Genomic DNA, 22,175 nt, shown 5'->3' with positions numbered 1-22,175 from the left:
AGCGCCACGAGTGCGCACTGGAGGACGCAAGCCAGGCCTGGGGGTGGATGAGGGTGGAGGTGGTGGCTATCCGGCAGGCTTCCAGGTGGAGGTGTTGTGTTGGCTACCCCTGCCGGGCAGCATATACCCCTGCCGGGCAGCATAGGGTAGGAGTGCTAGTGGGGCTAGGGGGTGGCAGGCTAAAAAAGGAAGAGGAGTGAGGCTGCAAAGGTGCAGAGGGAGTGCTTGCAGTTTAAACGGGGAGCCATGGAGTGGGGGGGGGCAGTAACAGAGGAATGAGGGGCTCAGATTTGCCTTTTAGGAAGCACCCTTTGGCTCCCCTGTGCAGAGTGGATTGGAGAAGCCAGCTGGAGGCAGGGAGAGCCCTGGTGAGGCCGAGAGGTGAGGGCAGGAGGCCTGAAGATCACAGGTCAAGCTGAGAACTGTTCGGGATAGAGAATGAAAGAAATTGGCCAGATTTGGGGGACCACTGGCCACTGAAGGAGAAGGAGGCCTGGCTTGAGGTTGGAGTCCTGGAGTCGGGGGTGGGGGGTGGGGGCAGGGATGAGATCACACTTGGAGCAGTGAGCTGGAGTTGGTGGCAGGCCAGCCCCGGGGGGGAAATAGTGTAATAGTCAACAACTAGCTACCCTACTGTGATGGCGTAGGAGCCGGGCGCTGTACTAAGCACGTTTTTCCCTGATAGTTAATGTCACCCTTACAATAAACCCATGAGGTAGTTGTTTCTATTACCCCCGTTTTAAGAGGGGGGAAACAGAGACTTTGAAGAATGAAAGTGGCTTCTTCCAGAGCAAATAGGGGGTCCGGAGCTCAAGGGGGAACTGTGCAGCCTGTAGGGATAGAGTTCTCCAATGGCTGGCTGGAGTATCTGTAGTCACAGGGCTCTGAGGAGCTGTGGGAAATGGCATGTTGAGCCCGGATGGCCTGAGGGTTGTGGGTGAGGACAGAATTAATAAGCCTTAAGGCTGAAGTTGTCCTAGGAAATCTGTGGGCATTTTAGGGATCTCTGGGTCTGTCTTTGGAATCTGCTGGCACGCATGGAGTGCTGGCTAGACTGTGGGGAGCGGAGGAGGGGGCCGGGGACTCTGGGTGACACCCTACAGGGCTGAGTCTGGGATCTTTCAAGAGGACATGATTTTCAGGCATCTGGTGAGGTCTGGGTGACAGGGTGGAGCGAGAGGCTGATTACATAGGCCCTGTAGGGAGTGGGGACATCATGGGTGTGGAACACCAGTGTTGAGGGGTGCGGGTTGTGTGGGAGAGGGTGTCTGCTAGGCCATAAGACCTGGAAGGAGCCCTGTTTCTAGTGATGCCTAAGCTTCTGGGAGTTCAGAAAACGCCCTTCGTTTGATTTCCCTCCACTATGGCAAGTGCTGGGGTTGTGGCATCCGGCTCAAGCAGGCGATAGAGCAGGGCCGTGGTAACAAGCCTCACATAGGCCTGCCCATAGCCACTTGACATAGCCCCAAACATGGACAGACGTCATGGTCATGTCACACCTTAGGGCTGGGAGACTCAAAGCAAAGCCACACATAACACCCCCAGCCATACAACACACTCAAGGCTTAGACATGGGGAACCACTTGGCCCACCTTTTGGAACATGCAGTGTGCAGGACCCTCACACAATGCACAGGACAGATGGGGGCACCGGGAGCCCACCATATACACATAGCCCCAGTCAGACCAGCAGAAGGTGTCACAACCCCATGTCTGCCTTCCCACGCGTGTTGGTCCGGCCACTTCACTTCTTGGGATTTCTTGGCTAGGTTCCCTGAGCAGGGCCTCAGTGACCTCTATCTCTGGAGCCATGACCTGTGGCCTTGTGGTCTGGTTGTCTCTGATCTTGGGATTTGGTTGGGCACCTGGATCTTTCTTCCCAGAAGTATTCTAAGGATCCTTGAAGGATGATCCACCTGGAGAAGACGACTTGAGAGGCATGGTCACCATCCCTAGGTTTCTAAGTACCCTCCAGGTGGGTGGCAGGCTGGATGGGTGCTCTATGGTCCTGAAGTGTAGAACTAGGATTTTTGAGAGGAAGGAGTGGGAAGCCAGAATTTGGCTTGACATGAGACTTGTGTGACAAAACCCTCCGCAAGGGAGTGCCTGCCTCAGGTGCTGACTGCCACCAGGGGTTCTGGTAGAGGTCAGTCATGTTGGGTGTTGTCAGGGACCCATCAAAGTGACCTTAAAGGGCCCTGATGTTGGGACTTCATTCCTTCAGGCAAAGGGGAACATGAGAATCCCCTTGGGGGCCAGGCCACTGAACACAAGTGCCTCGTGCTTCTGTTCTCTCACATATACACGCACCAGCGCCCACAGCAAGGCTAAGGCTGGTGTTGGGGACTGCCCCAGCCTTGGCCCTACTCCCCCCTGCTCTCTCCACTCTCTGGGACTTCACCAAATCTCGTCCTAGAACCCTGGTATCTGGACTGTCAGACCCATTCTATAGCAATCAGACACGTTGGCACAGAGCTGGGGGCTAGAACGACTTAAATTTTCTAGCACCCGGGGGACAAAACTGCTCTGCCATGTCCCCTCCCACCTCTAGGAAACCTTTGATCCTTCAGGTACCTCAGGTAAGGTGCCTTGTGAGAGTAGGGACTGGGTATCCCCAGTAGGTTAGACTTCTCAGGGGAGGGACCTGCGCCTTGCCTGACCATATCATATCTAACCCATTCTCTGAACTCAGAAGGCTCCTAAAAAGAGGAAATGCAATAGGCCTAAGGAACTCTCTGGAAAGCCCAGGCCTGACCAGGAGAAATGGGCAAAAATGTATGGGTGCTGATGGAGGAAATGGTGACAAGGAATTTGCTGGAAGCGGGCATATATGGGATCTCTGTAGAAGAAGCCTCACGGTCAGAGGCAGCACGGGTAGGAGGGGACCACGGGGCACAGACCGACAACCCTGTCCCTCCCCCACGAAACAAGATACCAGTCAGCGAGGCTCTGGGGGCTGCTTTTATGGGGGCGACTTGACAGAGGGCATGGTCCGTACAAAACCGGGAACAATACATACATATATATATTATATACAGAGACGCAGTCCTGCGGGGGGGCGGGGCGGGGGCGGTGCCGGTTGGAGAAACCGGAAGCGCCCCGCGGCCCCGCCCACTCCATCTGCCGGGGCGAAGGAGAAGAAGTGCGTAGGTCTGGGCACTGAGACAGCCAGCTCTTTCAGGGGGTAGGGGCATGTCTTGGGGGCAAGGGGTGGGGGGAGGGGCGAGAAATACTGATCGATGGCGTGGTGTATTTACAGGGGTCGAGAAGCCCAAACGGATGTGATGGGGGTTGTCTGTTTTTAAAAAATGAACAAAAATCCAGTCTGGGGCAGGGGCATGAGGAAGAGGCAGAATGAGAGGTGGATCCTGAAAAGAGGAGGGGACCTGGGGGTGGGGGTGGGGGTGGGTCTCACCTCCCTTGGTCCAATCCCCAATTTGGGGTTAGAGTGGGGAAACGGAGTGGATTTCACTTAGAAAGCAGGCTGCCAGCAGGGCAGCCCTGGTCTCCAAAAAGATGAGTAGTAGTAAAATTTTGCCCTCCGGTCAAAACATTGGAAAACTGTGGGCGTGGGTGGAGCGAGGCGGAATTTGCGATGTTAGTACAAGGCTTCCAGGTGTGGCCCTGGGCAGGGCAGGGCCTGGCTCTCTGGTGGGTGGGTGGGAAATGTTCGCCTTGCCTAAGCTGCAGCCAGGCCCCCTAAGCTGACCTCTCCTCCCTGGTATTCCCAGGCTCGGCCAGGAAACTCGGAGCCCAGAGAGGCCACAGAACAGTTCCAGGAGGAGGTTATGGCTATTTGGCACCTGGGGGTCGGGAGGCACAAGGAAAAATTGAGGGCTGCTGCCCCAGGGAAGGGGGAGCTGGGGACCAGGTGTCCTGGACTCTCCCCTTTTCCCGAAGGAAGCATGAGAAATCAGTGCAGGGCCAGTCCCAGCCTCCAGGCTCCAGGGTGGACTCTGTCCCTCCTGGGAGGAGGGACCAGGATGGGAGGAGGAGGCGTGGAGGCAACCCCTCCCAGCAGGAGGGTCAGAATGCAACAGAGACAGCACAATGATGGGGGATGGGGAAAGGGGCCAAGAAGGTAGAATCTCAAGTCAAGAGGCCCAGGGGCCACGTAGGAGCCCCGTGGGCAGGGAGCAGCCTCCAGGTGGTGAGATGCTGGGAGAGCCCCCAGCCCCATTCCAGTCCAGAGACAAAGGCTGGAGGTTGTAAAGTCTGGCAGTATGGTCTGCAGGTCCTTGTGTCCATCCACCACCCAGGCCAAACCCTCGGCATCCCTGGGCCTCCGTGCCTCAGCCCCGCAGGGCGAGCAAGAGGCCGTTCTTCCAGCCACCTCTGTCTGCCCAGGCCCTCTGGTCCCTGAAGCTGGGGGAGGTGGGGCGGAGGGTGGGGGAGTCGGGGCACCTGTCCCCAGGCTGGTAGGGGGCGGGGTGAAGTATTGAGGACAGGGGAGGGAGGACAATGGGAGGGGTTAATTATTGTCCCGTCAAGGAGTGATTCCTGTTAAGTAGAGTTGGAATTCCTCAGTGATTGCAGGTTTCCTTCCAGTTCTGAGATCTGGCAAACAAAAGGGAGAGGGGTCAGGCCTGATACCAGGCACAGGCCCTGCCCCTCTGCCCACCCTGGTGGTGGCAGGACCCCGAGCCAGCAACACGACTCTCTCTGTCTCCCTCCAGGATCCACAGGGAGCCTGAGAGGAGGGGTCTACCTGCTGTCCCCTACCCCAGCGCACCCCTGGGCCTACCTTGTCCAGGAGCTTGTCCATTTCCTCCTTCCTAGCCAGCTCTGACTCTTCCAGAACCCGGCGCTGTGCGGTCTCCTTTTTCAGGAACTCGATCTCCCTAGGGGTCAGCAGGGGGCAGCCCATGGGTGAGGGTGTGTGGTCTGACTGCCATCCAAGGAGTCTCAGGGCCCTCAGCCCTGTCCTTAGCCCCACCTGAGCAGCTCGCTCTCTCGCTCTCTCTCTCTCCCCCTGTTCTTAGGTGGGGAGGCCCCAGGTCTTTCCAAAGCTTCTGGGGCCTGTGCTGGCCCCGGTGGCCAGTCATCCTGGGCTCAGGCACCCTCACCAGGGCGCCCTCCAACTTCTGTGCTCTTTGCCTCTCTACTCAGGTGGCGGTGGGGAGGTTCTACCACCAGAGGCCTCTCTCAGTCCACCCTGGGCCAGGACCTGCCCCCCACCCCCACCCCCTGCTCCTAGTGCCCCGGCCACGTACTTCTGCTGGTAGTCTTTGATGAGGCGTTTGGCCTTGCTGTACTTGCGCTCCAGGGCCTGGTACTGGGCCTGGGTCTCCCGCAGGTGCTCGTCCACAGCCTGGCACAGGCTCTGGGCCTCCCCCCAGTAGCCCTCCAGCTTCTCCATGCGTTCCTTGTTCTCCTCCACGCTCTGCTCCAACTGGGCCTTCTCCACCCGCCACCGCCCCTTCTCCTGCTCCAGGCTCTGTAGCTGAGGAAGGAGCAGCCAGGGATTGGTGCGGGCCAGAGGCAGCCGAGGAGCGCCCCCATCCTGGCCCCGGGGCCAGTCTCTGGAGGATGCCTGCAGGTGTGGAGCCCGCTGCCCCCCAACTAGTAACTCTCCTTGGCCGAGCCTGAGAACCAGTGCCCGGAGTGGGGAGAGGCGGGAGCTCAGCCTCAGAGCCCCCAACCAGGGCCCCTGCGCCGTGCACGCGCCTCGCAGGCCAGAGGCCCGGGTCAGTCACTGACCAGCTCTGTGACCTGCGGCAAGGCAACTTCTGTCTTAAGCCTCCGGCCTCCCATCTGTGAAATGGGACTGCTTCCTGCCTTGCCAAGCTCACAGGGCCACAGGAAGAGGGTAGGTGTAAAAGAGCAGGGCCGGTGAGGGTCGCCGTCGCCCTCTGTCCCCTCCGCAGCTCTGGCCCTGCTGACCAGTCCCTGCTTCAGTGGCTTCCTGAACAATCCCGGCTCCTCTGCCACCTTGTCTCCCGCTTCTCACGGTCACCCCACCCGCACAAATCTAGTCCTCCTTTCCGCGGTCTCACTGCCACGCCAGCGCTCAGCCTCAAGCCCCTGCCTCCCCCTCCGGCCTTGCTGGTGGCAAACGCCACCTGCTGTCCGTACCCCAGCCGCATGGGCCTTCTTGGAGATCCTCAGACTTGCCACATTCCCTCTTGCCACAGGGCCCTCGCCCTTGCCGTTCCCTCTGCCTAGAATGCCCCCCCACCTCCTCTCCCCCTTGCCCCATTATCTCCCCCTAGCTTACTCGTCGGCCCTCTGCTCAGTGTATCACTTCCCCAGAGAAGTCTCCTGTGATTCCCTCCAACAGCTCTGCCCCCCGCACCCACCCGCCCCTACACACACTCGGGCTGGATCAGGTTCCCCTGCTCTAGGTGCTCGGCACCCCTGTACTCTCCTCCTACAGAGCCCCGTGTCAGTTGGTAAGGACACAGACGTCACTGTGCACAAGGGCAGGCATCAAATCTGCTTCTGCCCACCATGGGGACCGGAACAGTGCTGGGCACTTAGAAGGTGCCTGATAGGCTTTTACAGATTGAAAGCACGAACAGACCTTTGACTCGCTTTCGTGCTCTGCATGGGGTGTGGCCCATCATCTCCACCTCAGAGATGCAGCCCCAACCCGTCCTTCCTATCCATACCCTCTGCCGGCACTCTGGGCAGCCCTGGTCACCACGCCCCCAAGGACACCACCAGGGCCTCTGATTGGTTTGCCAGCCTCCAACATCAGCCCCTCTGCGAGAATGCACGCGTCCCTGTGACCCTCTTCCCGAGGGAGGGTCGTGCCTCTGCGTCTCGGCAGACGGATGCCGAGGGTGTACCTATGCAGGCTGACACACCTGCGTATACGGTCACGTGAAGCCCGAGTCCAGTGTCTCGATGTCCACACCGAGTGGGCGTCCCTAGAGATCTCGGTGAGTGACCCCACTGCCCCTGCCATGCTCTTACCTTCCTTTTTAGCTGCTGGATCTCTGCCTCAGTCACAGCGTGCTTGATCTGGAGCTGTGGGGGCAGAGAGGCAGACGCTCAGCTCCGGCTGGAGTTGGCCGTGCTGTTGGGAGGGATAATGGCCTGCCTTTGCCCACCACCAGCCCAGGGACCGCCCCCCCCCTTCCCACCTCCTTGAACTTGTGCACCAGCTTCTCGGGCTCCATGTCCACGGGGGACAAGGCGTCCTCGTTTTCCGCCAGCTCGAACACCTCGATGGCCATCTCGCCCCCCGGGAACGTGGGGCTGAGCTCCTCATCCTCGTCGGTGGCATATTCTCCTGTCTGCGAAGGGAGAGAGGCGACTGCACATCCTGTCCACCCCGGCCTCCCTCAGCCCTGATGAGCGGGGCTTAGACTGGCAACGGTCTGCCCAAGTCAGACTGGGGGGCTACCCGGGGGTGTGGTTCATGCCTCCCCCATCAGACTGGGGCTACGCCAGTGGGCATGGTTTGCGTCTGCCCCCAGCAGCCTGGGGAGTCCCCTGAAGGCCCAGGTAGTTCCCCTGTAAGACTGGGAGCCCTGAAGAAACAGCCTGTGCTTTTCCCTTCACTCCACGGGTCCTCTGAGGTCTGGAGCCCCGTCTCCTTCCTTAGATTAGGTCCCCTGAGGGTAGAGGCTATGTATGCCTTCCCCTCAGAGTAGGGACTCTTTGAAGGAACTGTGTTTTCCTTGTAGGAGCAGGAAGGGTCTCTGAAGACAGAAAGTGTGACCCCTTCCAGAAGACTAAGTGTTCTTTGAAGGAAGGGTCTGCATGTCCTCCCTCAGTCTGGGGACTCCCCCAGGATAGGGACTGGTGTGTGCCCGCCTTCTTCACAAGGCCTGGGAAAGCAGGGACAGAGGGTGGTTGTAATGCTCCATCCAGCCACCAGGGGGCGATGATGCCACCGGCCGGGCCGGCAGTCCCTACCTCCTCGTCGTCCTCCCCATACTGGGCGTATCTCTGCTCCATCATCTCCCGCTGCCATCGCTCCTGTTCCAGGGTCTGCTGAATTAGCTGGGCCACCTCACTCTGCTCGCCTGGCCGCTCCCGGCCAATCATAAATCTGCAGGGGCACTAGCGTCATGCCTTCGCCTCTGTCTTCGACTGGGTGATGCCACCATCCTCCCCGCTGGCGCACCACCTCCGCCCCCCGGACCCTCCCAAGGGAGGTGAAATGAGAGGGTTGAGTCCAGAGGCCGTGGAGTGTTAATAATGAATGGGGGAGCTGGGGGCCCTTCTTGGGTTTCCTTCCCCAGAGAGGCAGAAGGCCCGCTAACCCTCGCGGCCAGTTTTGGGGGAGGGGTGATGTCAGCCAAACCCCCTGCTGGGCTGCAGGGGACAGGAGCTCAGAAGCCGCCTGGGCAGGGGGCTCTTCCTCCACCACCGGGGGAGAAATCGGGGCCCTGACCCATCCCAGCAGCCGGCTTCCCCACTCCACTGCCCTGGGGCTGTGGGGGTGTGCCTTGTGTGCGCTCCAAGCCCCCAAGCTTCAGGAAGGGGCGGGACGATGGTGAGTGGAGATTGGGATGGAGAGGAAGTAGTGGAACTTCCAGGCACCAGCCCCTCCTCTCCGTGGCCACCCACATCCTGTTTCTGTCCACCACCCTTTCCTGGGGGCAGTGCCCCTCTTGGAGGGGGCAGGGAGCGGTCCCCGAATGTTATGCCAGAGAGGGACGTAAGGAGCTCCTAGCCCAGCTCCCTTCACTGACAGGCCCAGGGAGGAGAGTCGGCCAGGATTACACAGTGGGTGAGAGAGAAGGATGGGGTAGGTGCCCGGTGGGGGAGACTCCAATTTGGATGGCATTCTCCCTGCACATCTTGGTTCTTTGGTGAGTTAGTCACGGACAAGCAGGGGAAGAATAAGTCCAAGAGGCCAGTTTGGAGGTGCAGCGGGCCATGGGCCTTGAAGCCTGTGCTGGTGGCCAGCAGTACTCAGGGGCTTGGGAGAGGACGGCAGGCGTAGGGTAGGGATACGGACACAGCAATTCCTTTGGGGAGGGAGGCCATGAAAGCTCCTCTGTGTGGTGAGCCGCCCAGTGGCTCAGTCGGTTGGTTAATCATCTGACTCTTGGAGTCGGCTCAGGTCACGATCTCAGGGTCTGTGAGTTCGAGCCCTACGTCGGGCTCTGCACGGACAGGGCAGAGCCTGCTTGGGATTCTTTCTCTCTGTCCCTCCCCCGCTTGCTCTCTCGCTCTCAAAATAAATAAACTTTAATTAAAAAAAAAAATAAGGCGGGCTGCCCAGAACCTTACCTGGGTACGGCCAGGTGGGCTGAGTGCCAAACCTCCCGTCCGCTCCCACCCCCCCCCCAGCCCCCCCCTGCTCCGGGCCCTTACCGCACTCGACCCTTGGTGTTCCGGAGCACGGAGGCTGCAAAGCTCTGGGTCACTCCCACCAGACTCGTGCCATCCACCTCCACAAGGAGATCATTCACTTGGATCCTGGGAGAGGCCACACTGGTCAGCGGGGGTCACCGGGGAACCGGAGCTGAGGTAGAGGTGGTCCCCCTCCCATCCGAAACTCGAGGCTCAGTCCCCGCTGGGCCCTGGTACTTTGTCTACTTGCATAAAACGCATGAGGCCAGAGCATCCCGTATCGCCCCAGACTCACCAGCGGGCAGGGAGACCCGGGCAGGCAAAGCAGACACGGGCACGCAGGACCACGAGTGGTGGCAGGCACACGTCCTGCGACAATCACACCCCTGTCCCTCCTCCGTCACACCCGACAGAGCGGGTGTAGAGCATCCAGAGTTCATTACCACCACGGACGCCGGCGGGGGCCCGAAGCACAGGTGACACACGGTCCGCTTCTAAGTCCACGTCTACAGACCCGGGTCTGCCGAGTGGCTCCCAAATGCCCGAGACCCATGTAGCGGAGCAAACTGCGGCGCTCACGTGCTGGCCCGTAGGCTCACGGCACCCTCATACGGGGACACAGCCCCCACCACGTTCTCGGTGTGGCACGAGGGGCCCTGCTTCTCGGCACAAGGAGAGAGACGGGGGTGTCCAGCCCAGCCTGCCGAGGGGGACGAAGGGACTGGCGGGACCCTTGGCCACCTCCTTCCTCCACTCCCACCTCCCTGCAAGCTCCAGGCCTTCTCCCCGGCCTCCTATGCGGAAATGGAGGAAATGGCCTATTGTGAAGAGCTCACCCCCGCACGCCCCACATGTGGCCACACTCTCAACATGGGCACACACTTCCCACACCACCAACGGAGGACCACAGGGAAGGCTCTGGAAATTCAAATGAGGGGGTAAGGGAAAGGGCGGAGGCCGTCACCTTCCTTTTGTCTGTCCCCCGAGCCCCCAGGGCCACAGCAGGCAGCAGCACCCTGAATGAGGCAACCCAAGCTCCAGCAACATGACCCCAAGTCACCCGGCCCTCACAGGGACACCCATTCACCTCTGTCACACTGAGGGGGTCCGGGTTGGGAGGTACCACCACAGGGCACCCCTGATTATCGACCTCCAACTTCCGACAACCCCGGGGGCGCCCTAAAGCCCGTCCCACTTCCCCCCTGCGATACACACACACAGTGGAGGGGCCCACAGTGGGGTCACTGGGCTGCCTGGGGCTCCAGGAGGCCCCCCCTGAACCTTCTGACCCCTCCGGCCTCAGACGCCAAGCAGAGCACCCATGCGCACACATGCACACGCACGCACACAAGGAGTGTCTCCCCTCCGGGCACGGCCCACCAGTCTTTCTAGCCACACCACGCACCTGGATCCCCCTTGCCTGCTATGCTCCCGCCACACCCGCCTGCTTTCAGTCCCCTTCCTGGAACCTGCTGCACATTCTACTCCCTCAGCCTGGCTAACTCCTGCTCATCCTTCAGGTCTCAGCTCCAACGTCACTTCCTCCAGGAAGCCTTCCCTGCGAGCCAGAGAGAACAAGTCCTCCTTTTGATGCCTTCGTGGCACCCCTGTGCTACTTGTTCCCGTGGTTTCTGTGCGTCCACTTGGATGCCCGTCTGCCTCAACGTACCACATGCTTCTTGAGGGCAAGGCCCTCGTCACTGACTCCCCAGGGCTGGCTCCAGCCCCGCCCACAGAGCCAGAGACTCGGTATTTGCTAAGTGAAAATCAAAAAGCTCAGAGGTCTCCGCCAGGAACACAACCTCCACGCCTGTGCTCTCCCTACCGCAGCCCAACGCACACCGAAAGCCAGGACGTGTGATGCCTCCGTGCCGCCCCCCTCCAAAGAATGTAAGTGCCTTGAGGGCAGGGGTCCCATCAGTTGTGTTCGGCGCTGTACCCCCTGGTCCGGCATCTAGCACAGTAAGGCTCCAGGAATACCCGAGCCCCACACAGACAGTGGCCCGCCCCGCGGCTGGCAGCCAGTGGGGGAGGGGGAGGCGGTACCTGCCGTCCCGATGGGCTGCACCACCCTCGGTCACGGTCTTCACGAAGATGCCCAGCTTCTCCAGGCCCATGTCCGCCCCGGCCCCCATACCGATGATGCTGATGCCCAGGCCCTCAGAGTCTGTGGAGCAAAAAGTCGTGAGAGGCTGGTGTTGGGAGGTGGGGGTGGGGTGAGGCGTTCCAGCCAGGGCTTGCAGGGGGACAGAGAGAGAGAGAGACGTCCCCCCCACCCCAGTCTCCAACCTCACCCCAGGGCACGGCCCGACCTCGAGCAGCAGGCCCCGCACTCAGGGGATGCCCGCAACTGGGGAAGGGACACCGTTCTCTCCCCTCTCTTTGTCAAGCCAACCAGGAGGCTCGTGGGTCACTCCTGCTCTGTGCTCTCCACCCCCAAGAACCACTGGGCAGCAGGGCAGGCCGAGGGTGGCCCGGGGGGTTGGCCAGAGACGATTCTGCACGCAGATGAGGGGTGCAGAGGGATGGGATGGCGTGGGGGTGGCCACGATGGGGTTGGTCTCCTCTACACAGACTCACCCATACTCACAGCCTCAATGACTGGGGATTTCCCGCTTTGCTCTCCGCAGCTGCCCCCCTCCTGTCTCACGGGCCTCTGACATCCAAACTCTTATCTTCCCCCACGAACAGGCTCTTCCCGTCTGCCACTCCCTCCTGGGGCCTGGGAGTCACCTGGATTCCTCCCTCCCCCCTCACGGCCTCAGCCAGGGCCAAATAACCTCCAGATCCTGCAGATTCTGCCTCGCAAGGATCTCTCCGGTGCACCCACTTCCCACACAGCCATCGTCTGGTCCACACCACTGTGGTCTCTCCCCCATCCACTTATGACCCTTCTCCCCACAGCACAGCCTGCGGTGGTCTTTCTAAAATACCTTTCCCATGCCCTGCCACGGTTTCCCGGTCCATCCACGGGGACCACCTGTCCTCCACGTGGTCTACGAGGCCCCACAATACCCCCCTTGCCCTCGTGACCAAAATCTAGCCGAGTCTCTCTTTTCTCTTTCCCGCAAGCTCTCCTGAGTTCCACCCCCCCCCCAACCTCCACCTTCAGAGCTCAATGCAAGCATTCCTTCCTCGGGGACCCCACTGACCTGAGTCTACATGCTGTTACGGCGGCCCCTCCCATCCCTGCCCGGCACCCATGACAGCCTGTGAGGACACAGTTGGCTGGGAGTGTCCCATCAGTGCTGGCCTCCCATCAGCGCGAGGCCCACACAGAGCCCAGAGCCCAGCCCCCAGCGCCCCCCCCCCCCCGGGGACCTGGCAGCTGGGCTGAGTGAGCACAGAGTGGGGCAGGACAGGGTCGGTGGTGGGAGCTCCGGCCGCAATGGAGTCCGTGTGGCTGGGGGCGCTGGCCGGGGCGACACCAAAGTCCCCGAGGAAGCCCCCCCCCACCCCCACCCCACGCCAGGGCCCAGGGCAGAGCTGGCGCCAGAGGAGAGACCCCCCCCCACCCCCACTCCGCGGCCGTGTCTCACCCTTCTCCAGCTCCACAGGGAACAGCTCCAGCCTCTCTACCCGCTTCTCTAGCTCGTACTCGGCGGAGGCGGCCATGGGATCCACGTCCTCGTTGCGCCGGTCGTAGTCCTCGTTGGAGTAGGTACTGAACACCTGCAGAGGAGCCGCTCGTCAGAGGGCAAGGGCAGAGCTGGTGCGGAGAGGCCGCCAGGGCCGGCTGAGGCCACCCGTTGGCCTGCTCCAGGCCTCCCCCAGCCCCAAGATGACCCCAGCTCGGAGGGAAGGGCCTGCTAGCGCGTGAGTCCACGGGGGCGAGAGACAAAGGGACGTCGTCGCCCCATCCACACCGTCACTCTCTCCTGCCGCCCCAGCTGGGCATGAGCATGGCTGCTGTGGAAGGAAAGGAAGGGCGACCCTGGAGAAACCGTCAGACTCAGGAGGCCAGGTGTCCAGGTCAGAGGCAGACCAACAGACTGGGGCAGAAAGAGACACAGGAGGACCCAGAGAGCCAGACAAGGGCAGACACAGACGGCGGCGGGAGAGTCCGGGAGAGTCGAAAGAACAGGCTGAGCAGGAGCAGAGGGGAAGCGGAGGAGGGGAGTAAGAATGGAGAAGATCCGGGAGGCTGCCAGATGGGGAGAGAGGGGGGAGCGGGTGTGAGACGCAGGGAGAGGGGAGGGAGGAGGAGAGAATGGGACAGAGAGGCACCCAGGACCCCAGGCCCCAGCTGACCTGAACTTGAAGTTGAGGCTGGGGTGGGGGAGGGAGGCAGGCAGGATCATCCCAGCCCCATGGAGAAAGGGCAGCACTCTACTTGAGGTGCCCCTCAGGTGACGGGAGGTGGGGAGGGTGGGGGGCAGAACGCCAGGCCCACGTGGCCTTGCCTGCATGGCCAGGCCTCAGTTTCCCTCCAGAGAAGCAGCTCTGAGGCGTGCCCCTTATCCCTGGTGCACTAGGAGGCCCAGGCCAGAGGCTCGGGGCCCTGGTGACAGCAAGGAGCCCGGGCAGGCAGCAGCCTCTCTGACGTGGTCCACAGTGAGCCCAGCCTGCAGGGAGGCCCCAAGGCCAGCCCTACCTTGTCGGCCCCTGTACCCTCTGCTGTCTCCTTCCTGTGGCTCTCTGTGAGAAGGAGAATTCCGACCCTCCCCCAGAGAACAGAGAAGCTAGGGCAGGGGCTCTGTGGGAGTGCCTAATTCTGGGTCCAGGCGGGGGTACCCCCAGTGGGAGGTTAATGAGCACCATTTGGGGTACCATGACGCGTTCATGCTTCGTTGCCTGCAGCGACAGGTTGGCACCACTTGGAGCTAAGCGGGGGCGAGGAAGGGTGGGAGCAGCTCTATCCGACGGCTGGGCCTGAGGCCTGAGCAGCTGGAGTGGAGCACCATGTCCCCCGAGGCCCCTGCCGGGGCCCTCTCTCCTCCAGGAGCAGGCCCAGGGGCACCCTGGCGGGCAGTAGACTTGTGTCCCAGCCTTTGTTCGGGCTCGCTCGGTGTCATCCTCCACTCCCCACAGGAGCCTCGCTCCCACGGTGGTGTTTCATAGGATTAGAAGTGCAGCTGGGAGGGGCCTATGTGGTCACTTAACTCACTCCCCTCGATTTCGCTGCATCAGAGAAACTCGAGCTCAGGCCCTTAAAGCCCATCGTCAATTGTGCAGTGGCCCCCTGACATCTGGCCTCTGGCCTCCAAGCCCCCTGGAGGGAGGGGCCACCCAGTCTGCAGACAGAATAAGATGCCAGGTCTGCCGCTAAGGTCACTCGGGTTGGCCAGTGGTCGGGCAGGATGAGACTCCACCCGGTGGGCCCTGGCAGGTGGGTCACCTGTGACTTCGTCCCCGTTGCACTCATGCCCCCGGGCCTCGCAAATCGGCTTTGGCCCACTTTTGCATGAGTCCCTTGACCCTCACCCCAGGCCCCAGGCCACCCCTCACATTGCCCACCACGATGTGCCGAGCCTATCAGAAGGCCCAGTCCCCCGCCCCCAACTGACCATGTGGAATCGGGCTCTCTGTCCTCAGCAGAAGCCTCCGTAGAGGCAACAACCGGGTCATCGGTAGGACACAAGACCCTCCAATCAGTGTCAATGCAGAATGGGGGCAGGGAAAGGGGAAAAACAGGGACCCACTGCCCAGGGTGGGGACGAGGAAATCTCCAGCAAGGTCAAAAGTCACACATACCACGGCAGCACCACAGACCACTGGCTCCCACACTCCTGCGAGCGACGGTCACCAGGGAGTCGGGAAACACTGCTCCAAATCATGCGCTATTTTTTACCCAAAAATCAGGGTAAGGTGTCAAATATAGACAGTCAGAGGCCCAGGACTGAAAAACCAAACTCCACCTCTGAAGGGATAGGCCACTCAGAGAACTGGTTGGGGATGGGAGGGTCCTGACTCCCTCCGTGGTCCCCACCTCCTCCTCGGGTCCCAAGAAACACCATAATCTTCCTTCCAGACCATCCAGGATCCTGTCGCCCTCAGGAGGGGGAGGGCTGGGAAAGGACACGTAAGGTCGCAGCCCCAGATGGGGAAGGGATGGCGTGGCTGGAGTGGCACCTCTCAGGCCTCCGCTGGGGTGGGAGCGGGGAGGTGGGAGAGGGGCAGCCGTCGATAGGAGGGGTGGGAGGAAACCTGGGCAGCTTCAGTGTCCAAGAGCAGTTATGGAAACTTCAAGCAAACAGATGAGGGTTTGGCAGGGGAGGGGTAAAGGCAGGGTCCAGGCCTAGGAGAGTCCAGGGGCCCGAACACCCCCCTGCAGCAGACCTGGTGCTGGGCACAGCTGAGCCTGGGGTGGTGAGAAAGGCCCATCTAGAGTGGATGTGCTAGCCAAGATTGGAGGGTGGCAGGAAGTGGGGGGTGGTGACCTGGGACTCTTAGTTCTTCCCAGGGATGTCCCCCTACCCAGACCCCGTCGGCACTGTTCTGAGGAGCTCAGGGCACTGGCACAAGCCACAAACCAATCACCAAGAGCGATGGTGGGGAAGTGGGGGGGGGACTGAGACCCCCAAAAGGGGCAGCTCCCATCCCTCTTTTAGGGCACCCAGAGAATGTGGCAAGAGCACTGGGAGTTTGCCAAGGCCATGAGAGTCTGTCCTACTGAGCAGCCAAGAGCAAAGGCATGTGGGCAGCTGCCAGGCATCCTGGGGGCTTTCCCAGCCCCACCCCCTCTCTTCGTGCCCAGTCCAAGGCCCAGCCCCCTCATGGCCCAGGCAAGGTGCCTGCTCCCTGTGGAACCCAACACCTCCACCTCCCCAGATGGCCCAGCACCGACCCCAGGAAACAGGGCCCCAGCGCCAGGCCTTTCCCCCACCCCCAGTCACATGGGCCCGGCCCAGCTCACCCTCATAGACCTGCTTCCCTCTTTCACTTCTGCAAACTTGGGGTGGGGGCTACAGACAGGATGAAGGGCTGCGGTGCCCTACACCTTCGTTTTAGGAAGTTCTTGGCTCCTCCCTCCTCTATAGGGGAAAAGTGGGGGTGGGGGTGTTTCTAAGCTCCCCCCACCTCTCCCGCCCAGAGCGCCCAGAGCGGAGTAAGGACCGATGTGGGGAGGGTCTCCTGAGGACACACACACAGACGCACACCTCCCCACCACCCAAGTCCCAGCCTCAGGCAGCCTCCGGAGGAAGCGCGTCTGGGAGAGGAAGGGAAAGCAGGTGTCCCAGGATGCGGGTGCGGCGGAGCCTGGGCGAGGTAGCAGGCAGAGGAACCTGAGGGCAGGTCGGGGCAGGCCGCCCTGTCTCAGGCCTGAAAATCGTGCCCCTCTGACAAACAGCTGGAACTCCCCCACGCCCCCCTCAGGGTGGTAACTTCTGGGAAGGGGGCTGGGTGGCAGGGGCTGACTCAGCCTGCCAAACCCGGCTTGGCGAGGCGGGGGCGACGGCGTGCACGTGGCAGGGGCGGCGCGGGGGCGGGAGGGGGGCTCACTTACTTGGATGGGCGCCGTGCTGAAATGGATCTTCCGGCTCGGGGCCGGGTCCTCTTCTTCCGAGAGCCCCGGGATCTCCACGCACCCCGACTCGGGCTCGTAAGGAGGCTCCCCATCCTCCTCGTCTTCTTCGTCGTCCTCCTCCAGGGCACTGCCCCCAGAGTCCTCCCCCAGCCCACTGTAGGCGCTCACGTCCACTAAGTCTGCCTCCGAGAAGTCCTCCTTCTTGGACTCATCCGCCTCCTCGGGGGCCACGTCCGGGGCCCGGCCGTTGCCCACCCCTCTTTCAGGCGCAGCCACGGTCGCCGTGGCCTCCTCCGGGGCCGCCTGGGCCTTCTTCTGCTCCTCGGGCGCGGGGCTGGCTGTGGTTGCCAAGGTGCTGCCATTCTCCAGGGCCGCGTGGACCGTCACCTCCGCCTGAATCACCTCCCCGGGCGCCGCCTCGGCCTCCGACTCCCCGCTCTCCTCCACCTCCACGGGCTTAATCTTGCGCACCTCCCGGGGCTTGGGGGGCGGCCGGGCAGGGGCCACTCGGTGCTGCGGAGGCTGCTGCCCTCCAGGGCCGCGTTCCTTCTCGGCCGGTGCATCCCCCGACGGGGCGGGCGGCGGCGGCGGCGGCGGCTGCTGGAACACCCGGGACCGCTTACTGACCAGCTTCGAGTTGACCTGGGGAACCCCGGCGGCCGCGGCCCTGGGGAGCCCGGGCCCACGGTGGAGGCCGGTCCTCGAGTCGGCCTTCTCGAAAACGGCGCTGAGCTGGCTGACCGTCGGCGACACGGCGTCGGCGTCCAGCTTGTCCAGCGCCTCGGTGCTGCCGTTGAAGCGCACCACGACGTCCAGCTTCCGGTCCTGCAGGCCGGCGCGCTCCTGCCTCAGCAGCCGCCGCGCCACGGCCTCCTTGTCGCCGCCCGCGGCCGCCGGGACGCTCCGTTCGAACAGCTTCCGCGTCTCCTGCAGCCGGGACGGCGGGTGCGGCGGCGGCGCGGGCTGCGCCGAGGGCGCGGGCTTGGAGTCGAAGCGGCTCACGCGCTCCGACACGCTGGTGCCCAGCTTGAGCAGGGCGCTGTGGTCCACGTTCTCGTTCAGGCTGCTGGCCCGCGGCAGCGACAGGCGCACGCCGCGCTCGGGCGCCCGCGGGGCCTCGGTGGGGCCCGCGCCGCCGCCCGCCTCGCCCGGCGGCCCCGCCGTCGTGCCCATCTGCAGGAACATACTTTTGATGCGGTGGACGTTGGAGCCATATTTCTTGTGGTGGGCCGCCTTGGGTGCCTCGTCGGGCCCGGGCGCGTCCGGCGGCTTCAGCGCCTGGATGCCCGCCTCGTAGGCGCTGCGGTGCGGGGAGGCGCTCCGGAGGGGACCCCCGGGCCCCCGCGGCTCCGTCTTCATCATGGTGGGGGGAGACGGGGGCGCATCCCCTCGCTTCCCGCTCCCCCCCTCCAACAGGCGGCTGGCCAAGTCGGGACCACCGCCCCCCTCCCCCCCGAGAAAAGAAACCCCGGAAGGCCTTTTTTAGGCTCCCCCCAAACCAAGCTGCCAAAAACAGTTAACCCCGCTTGAAGAAAAAAAAAAAAAAAGGAAAAAAAAAAAATCTCCGAGCGCCCTGTGTGGGTCGCCTCCCCCAATCCAGCTGCCACAGACAGCCAGCCCCTCTTTCAAAGCCCGAGAGAGCGGCCTGCTACGGTCGCCCCCACCCAAATTAGAAAAGCGGCGGCCGGGGCCGGTGGGACCGCGCGCCCTGCCCGCGAAGCAGCGGCGGAGGCGCCGGCTCACATCGTCCGAGGCGGTGTCAGCGGGGCTGGCAGCCCGGGCGTCCCCCACCCCGGCCGGGGGCCTCGGCTCTCGGGGGGCCCGGCACCCCGGCGCCCATGGCTGCTCGGCCGGCCCGGGCCGCTCCGCCGCCGCGCCACCCTCCCTCCCTCCCTCCCCCCCGCGCCCCGAGCCTCGGTCTTTCTCTGGCTCTGCCCGAGCGGCGGCTGCCCGAGACCGAGCGGCTGCCCTTCTCGCCGCCGCCGCTGGGGGACTGGCACCTCTGGGTCCTAAAGGGATCGGATTTCCGGGGCCGGAGTCTGTGAGCCCTCCCCTTCCCCTCCTCCCGAACGTATCCCCTCCCCTGCCGGTCCCTCGCCGACCGCCTGACGCTGACCCCAGTTCCCGGCCTGTCCTCTTCGGCCCTTCCATCCCAACCTCTGCCTGCGGCTTATCCCGACGCTCAGAAGCACACCCCCACCAAATATTGGGTGCGGGGAGGCAATCCAGCCCCAGTGGTCTCTGTGCGGTCCCCTCTCCATTCCAAACGTGAGGGGAGATTAGTGGGGCGGGGCAAAGGATCCTTCATGGTCCTTGGAGTTCCCCAGTAGGGTTCAAGACCATCAGCATCAAAATCTATGGGCACTTATTTTTTTTTTTTTTTAATTCAGATTTCTAGGCCCTCCTCCAAACTTTGTGAAACAGAATCTCAGAGGCCGGCGCAGGAATCTGCATTTTCACAAATTCTCGTGTAGAACCGTTTGCGCTCTCTCAGGTGTGAAAGCTGGGTCCCCTGTTGCTGGCTTTGTGGTGGAGGAGGAAAGGAGAAAGGAAATGGTCCTCATGGCCCAGGTGGCAGCCCAAAGCTGGCCTTTGCCCTTTGGAAGTCTGAAAGGGGTGTCAGCCTGCCCAGCACCCAGGCTGCAAGAGAGGGGGCGGAATCCCTGTCTGTGTTCAAGCCCCTGCTAGGGCACTCTTGCCTCTCAAACAAGAAGGAGTTTGGGAGGAGGAATTCTGGAGGCCTGGGGCCAAAGTTTCAGCAGTGAGAGGTCTAGCTTGGATCTCTGATCTAAAGGATCCTGGTCACTGTGTGCAAGTGTGTGTTAGGGAGGCAGGGAGAAATATGGTAGTGATCTGCACATCCCCTGTCCCGGCAACCCAGAAAGTTGTTCTGATGCTCTCCCCAACCCCACATATACAACAAGGAGCCTGGGTTGCCCTCTACCCATCCCCAGCTGCCAGGGCTGGGAGTAAATGTCCACCCAATAGACCATGACAGGTCCAGATGCACTGCCTCACTCCACAGATCCCAGAAAATGCTGAACAGTGTGGACCCTAGGACCCAGGGAACGACTCAGGCACAAAGCCTCCCCCCACTCCCAGCTGCTTCCTGCATCTAAGGCCTTCCTGCGGTCTCTGCCTCCTCCCCCGCCCTCTTCTCTTCCATCCTCTTCCTCTTCTTCCCAATCTCCCACTCTCTCTCCAGCTCGCCTAGAAGGGCTGTTGTAGGGGATCCTCCCACCCCTCCACTGTAGGGGTGTGTGTGGGTTTTGCGGGGATATAAGCCGGTTAACACGTGCAAAGGAGCATGGGGGATGGGGTGTGGGAAGCTGCCTGGGAATCCTGAATATTGGGACAGGGAGGGGCCAGGAACCACAGGACTGGATCCAGAGGCTAAGGGAGAGGGAAGATTTGGGCTCCAAGCAGGAACCGGAAATGAACCCAGACCTCAGGCTTTCCAGGAGACACCTGCCTCCTTTGCCCAGCTGCCCAGGGTTGCTTTCTGCCCTTTCCCCCGCTCCTCCCCCTCCCCTGCCTCCCCCCCCCCCCCCCCCGGCCGGCAATTTTACACTTTGGGTTGGGACAGGCTGAAGAAACCATCCTCAATCTCCCCTCCCTCCTAGCCCTTTTTAGAAGACCTCTTTAAAGAACAAGCTTTGGGACTTGGGTTTCCAAGTTCCAGTCTGGAGCTGGAATCCTGCCTCCCCTCAAAGGTCCCCCGACCCCTCTGTAGAAGTTGGGTGAGACAGAAATCTCACCTAGCTGAGGGATGGAAGTTTGGACAGTGTCCCCAGAAACTCTTGTGTGGACTGGAGGAGGGCGCAGGCCCCTGGGTGTTCTGCCCAGAATCTCCCACACCCTTTGGTGAGTCATCTTAACTGGTCCCAGCCCAAGGGGTCTGGGCCCACGCTTCTGGCCAGGTGGGGAAGTTGGCTTCTAAGGGTGGGAGGAGGAGCTGAGAACCAGCAGTCAGGACCAGTGACCCTGGGACCCCCAACACCTCCAGCAGCAGCAGCATGGGGGCAAACTGGATTACCGAGGTGCTTGGATCTCCCTCGTCCTGAGACTTCCAAGGGTGAAACCTTTTTAAGTGCTTTGGGATGTAGGAGGGTGGAGTCAGCCCAGAGCTTGGAAGGCTGAGGCTAATGAGCGGGATTATTATTTCATGGGCTCCTGGTTAGCTCAGCGACACCCCCAGCCAGAATTCCCGAAGAAGCTTTTAAGGAGCAGTAAATGCTTTACCATCACTCCTTCCCTGGGGTCAGGCACCAAGCCGGCTGGCCTGTGAGATTAGGCTAGACGGGTGGGGAATGGGGTGTAATCTCTTCCATCCCCCTCCCTGCCTGTCTGGAGCAGTAATCCCCCCTGCAGTGAGGGTACTTTTGGAAGGGTTACCATCCAAATGGAAAGATTTAAACCTAATTTCCATCCTGTCACCGTGAATCCTCACCTCTCTCCTTGGGATCAGCACCCCACACCCCATGGTAATTTAATCATTCTTTCTGTAGTCCTGTGTGGAGAAGGCCTTGATGGCCAAGTTGTCTGGTGGTCTTTAAGTGGAAGTTCGGCTCAGGTCATGATCTCGCAGTTCATGAGCTCGAGCCCCACGTCGGGCTCTGTGCTGACAGCTCAGAGCCTGGAGCCTGCTTCGTTGTCTGTGTCTCCCGCTCTCTGCCTCTGCCCCCCCCCCTCAAAAATAAATAAACATTACAAAAAAAATGTTTATAAATGGAAGTTCCTTCTTCACCTTGCACTGGAAGAGAGGGTGAGGCAGTTCCCAAAGTTGACCCAGGAGCTAGGCTGTCAGAGATCAAATCGGGGCTCTTCCACTTGCTAGCTGTGTGACCTTGGGAAAGTCACTCGGTGTCTCTGCTCTGAGAAGATAAACAGAAGTAGCTGGAACACAGAAAGTAGGGTGTGTGGGGAAGGAGATGCCTTTCCGGGTTCCTGATCAAAAGTCTGGGGGCTTCTGCAGGGAGAGATCATCTGCCCTTGACCCTTCTGAGAGAGCCCCTCCCCATTTTCCACCTAGCCCCAGATCTGATGAGGGCCCCCTGAGACTGTTCCTCGAGGCTGGCCAGTTTTAAACACCAGGTGTCACGGGTGATGAAGGCAGGGAGATCTGTGATAAGTCCCAAGCCCTCAGTGCCCTGGGCTCAGGCCTGGGCTGGGCGCCAAGGCTGACTTCTCTTCCCAGCCCTGGGGCCTTGAGACTCAGCCTGTGAACGTTGTGTTTCTGTGGCCACAGTCATCTGAGCAGAGGCCGACCTAGACCCTGCCCTTCAACCATTTTGTGGGGAGCCAGTGGTCCCCGCCCCAATCACTCCTGTTCATTTGTCCTCCTCTGCCAGGGGCTTCAGCAGATAGGAAGCTGCTGGGAAAGGCTTGTGTGTTCTCACATAACATAAATCCAGGATGTCGGTGCTGCTACGGGGGGGGGGGGGGGGGGCTTT

At 61.6% G+C, this 22,175-nt stretch overlaps 1 protein-coding gene across 1 annotated transcript; it reads right to left on the bottom strand.

Annotated features, from left to right (window-relative positions):
- Positions 1–2,947: 2,947 nt before the first annotated feature.
- Positions 2,948–18,604, bottom strand: PPP1R9B (protein phosphatase 1 regulatory subunit 9B). The gene is made up of 10 exons (XM_003996702.5): positions 16,702–18,604; positions 12,794–12,926; positions 11,301–11,421; positions 9,276–9,380; positions 7,866–8,001; positions 7,088–7,240; positions 6,918–6,971; positions 5,213–5,442; positions 4,744–4,840; positions 2,948–4,556 (listed from the first exon to the last, which is right to left on the bottom strand). Exons 1-10 carry the CDS (start codon positions 18,082–18,084, stop codon positions 4,503–4,505), a joined length of 2,466 nt encoding a protein of 821 aa, XP_003996751.1. The 5' UTR covers positions 18,085–18,604; the 3' UTR covers positions 2,948–4,502.
- Positions 18,605–22,175: the final 3,571 nt, after the last annotated feature.

The sequence above is a fragment of the Felis catus genome, chromosome E1 (genome assembly GCF_018350175.1).
Source record: "Felis catus isolate Fca126 chromosome E1, F.catus_Fca126_mat1.0, whole genome shotgun sequence".
Taxonomy (NCBI): domain Eukaryota; kingdom Metazoa; phylum Chordata; class Mammalia; order Carnivora; family Felidae; genus Felis; species Felis catus.
The sequence above is the reverse complement of the archived record's forward strand: the minus strand, read 5'-3'. Positions and strand labels throughout refer to the sequence as shown.

Bases quoted from the DNA above. Each gene is read 5' to 3' on its own strand.
- PPP1R9B (XM_003996702.5), bottom strand. From the start codon at position 18,084: ATGATGAAGACGGAGCCGCGGGGGCCCGGGGGTCCCCTCCGGAGCGCC. The intron at 12,927-16,701 runs GTAAGTGAGCCC...GCTCCTCTGCAG, and splicing joins TCAGCACGGCGCCCATCCAA to GTGTTCAGTACCTACTCCAA. The intron at 11,422-12,793 runs GTGAGACACGGC...TTTGCTCCACAG, and splicing joins CCCTGTGGAGCTGGAGAAGG to ACTCTGAGGGCCTGGGCATC.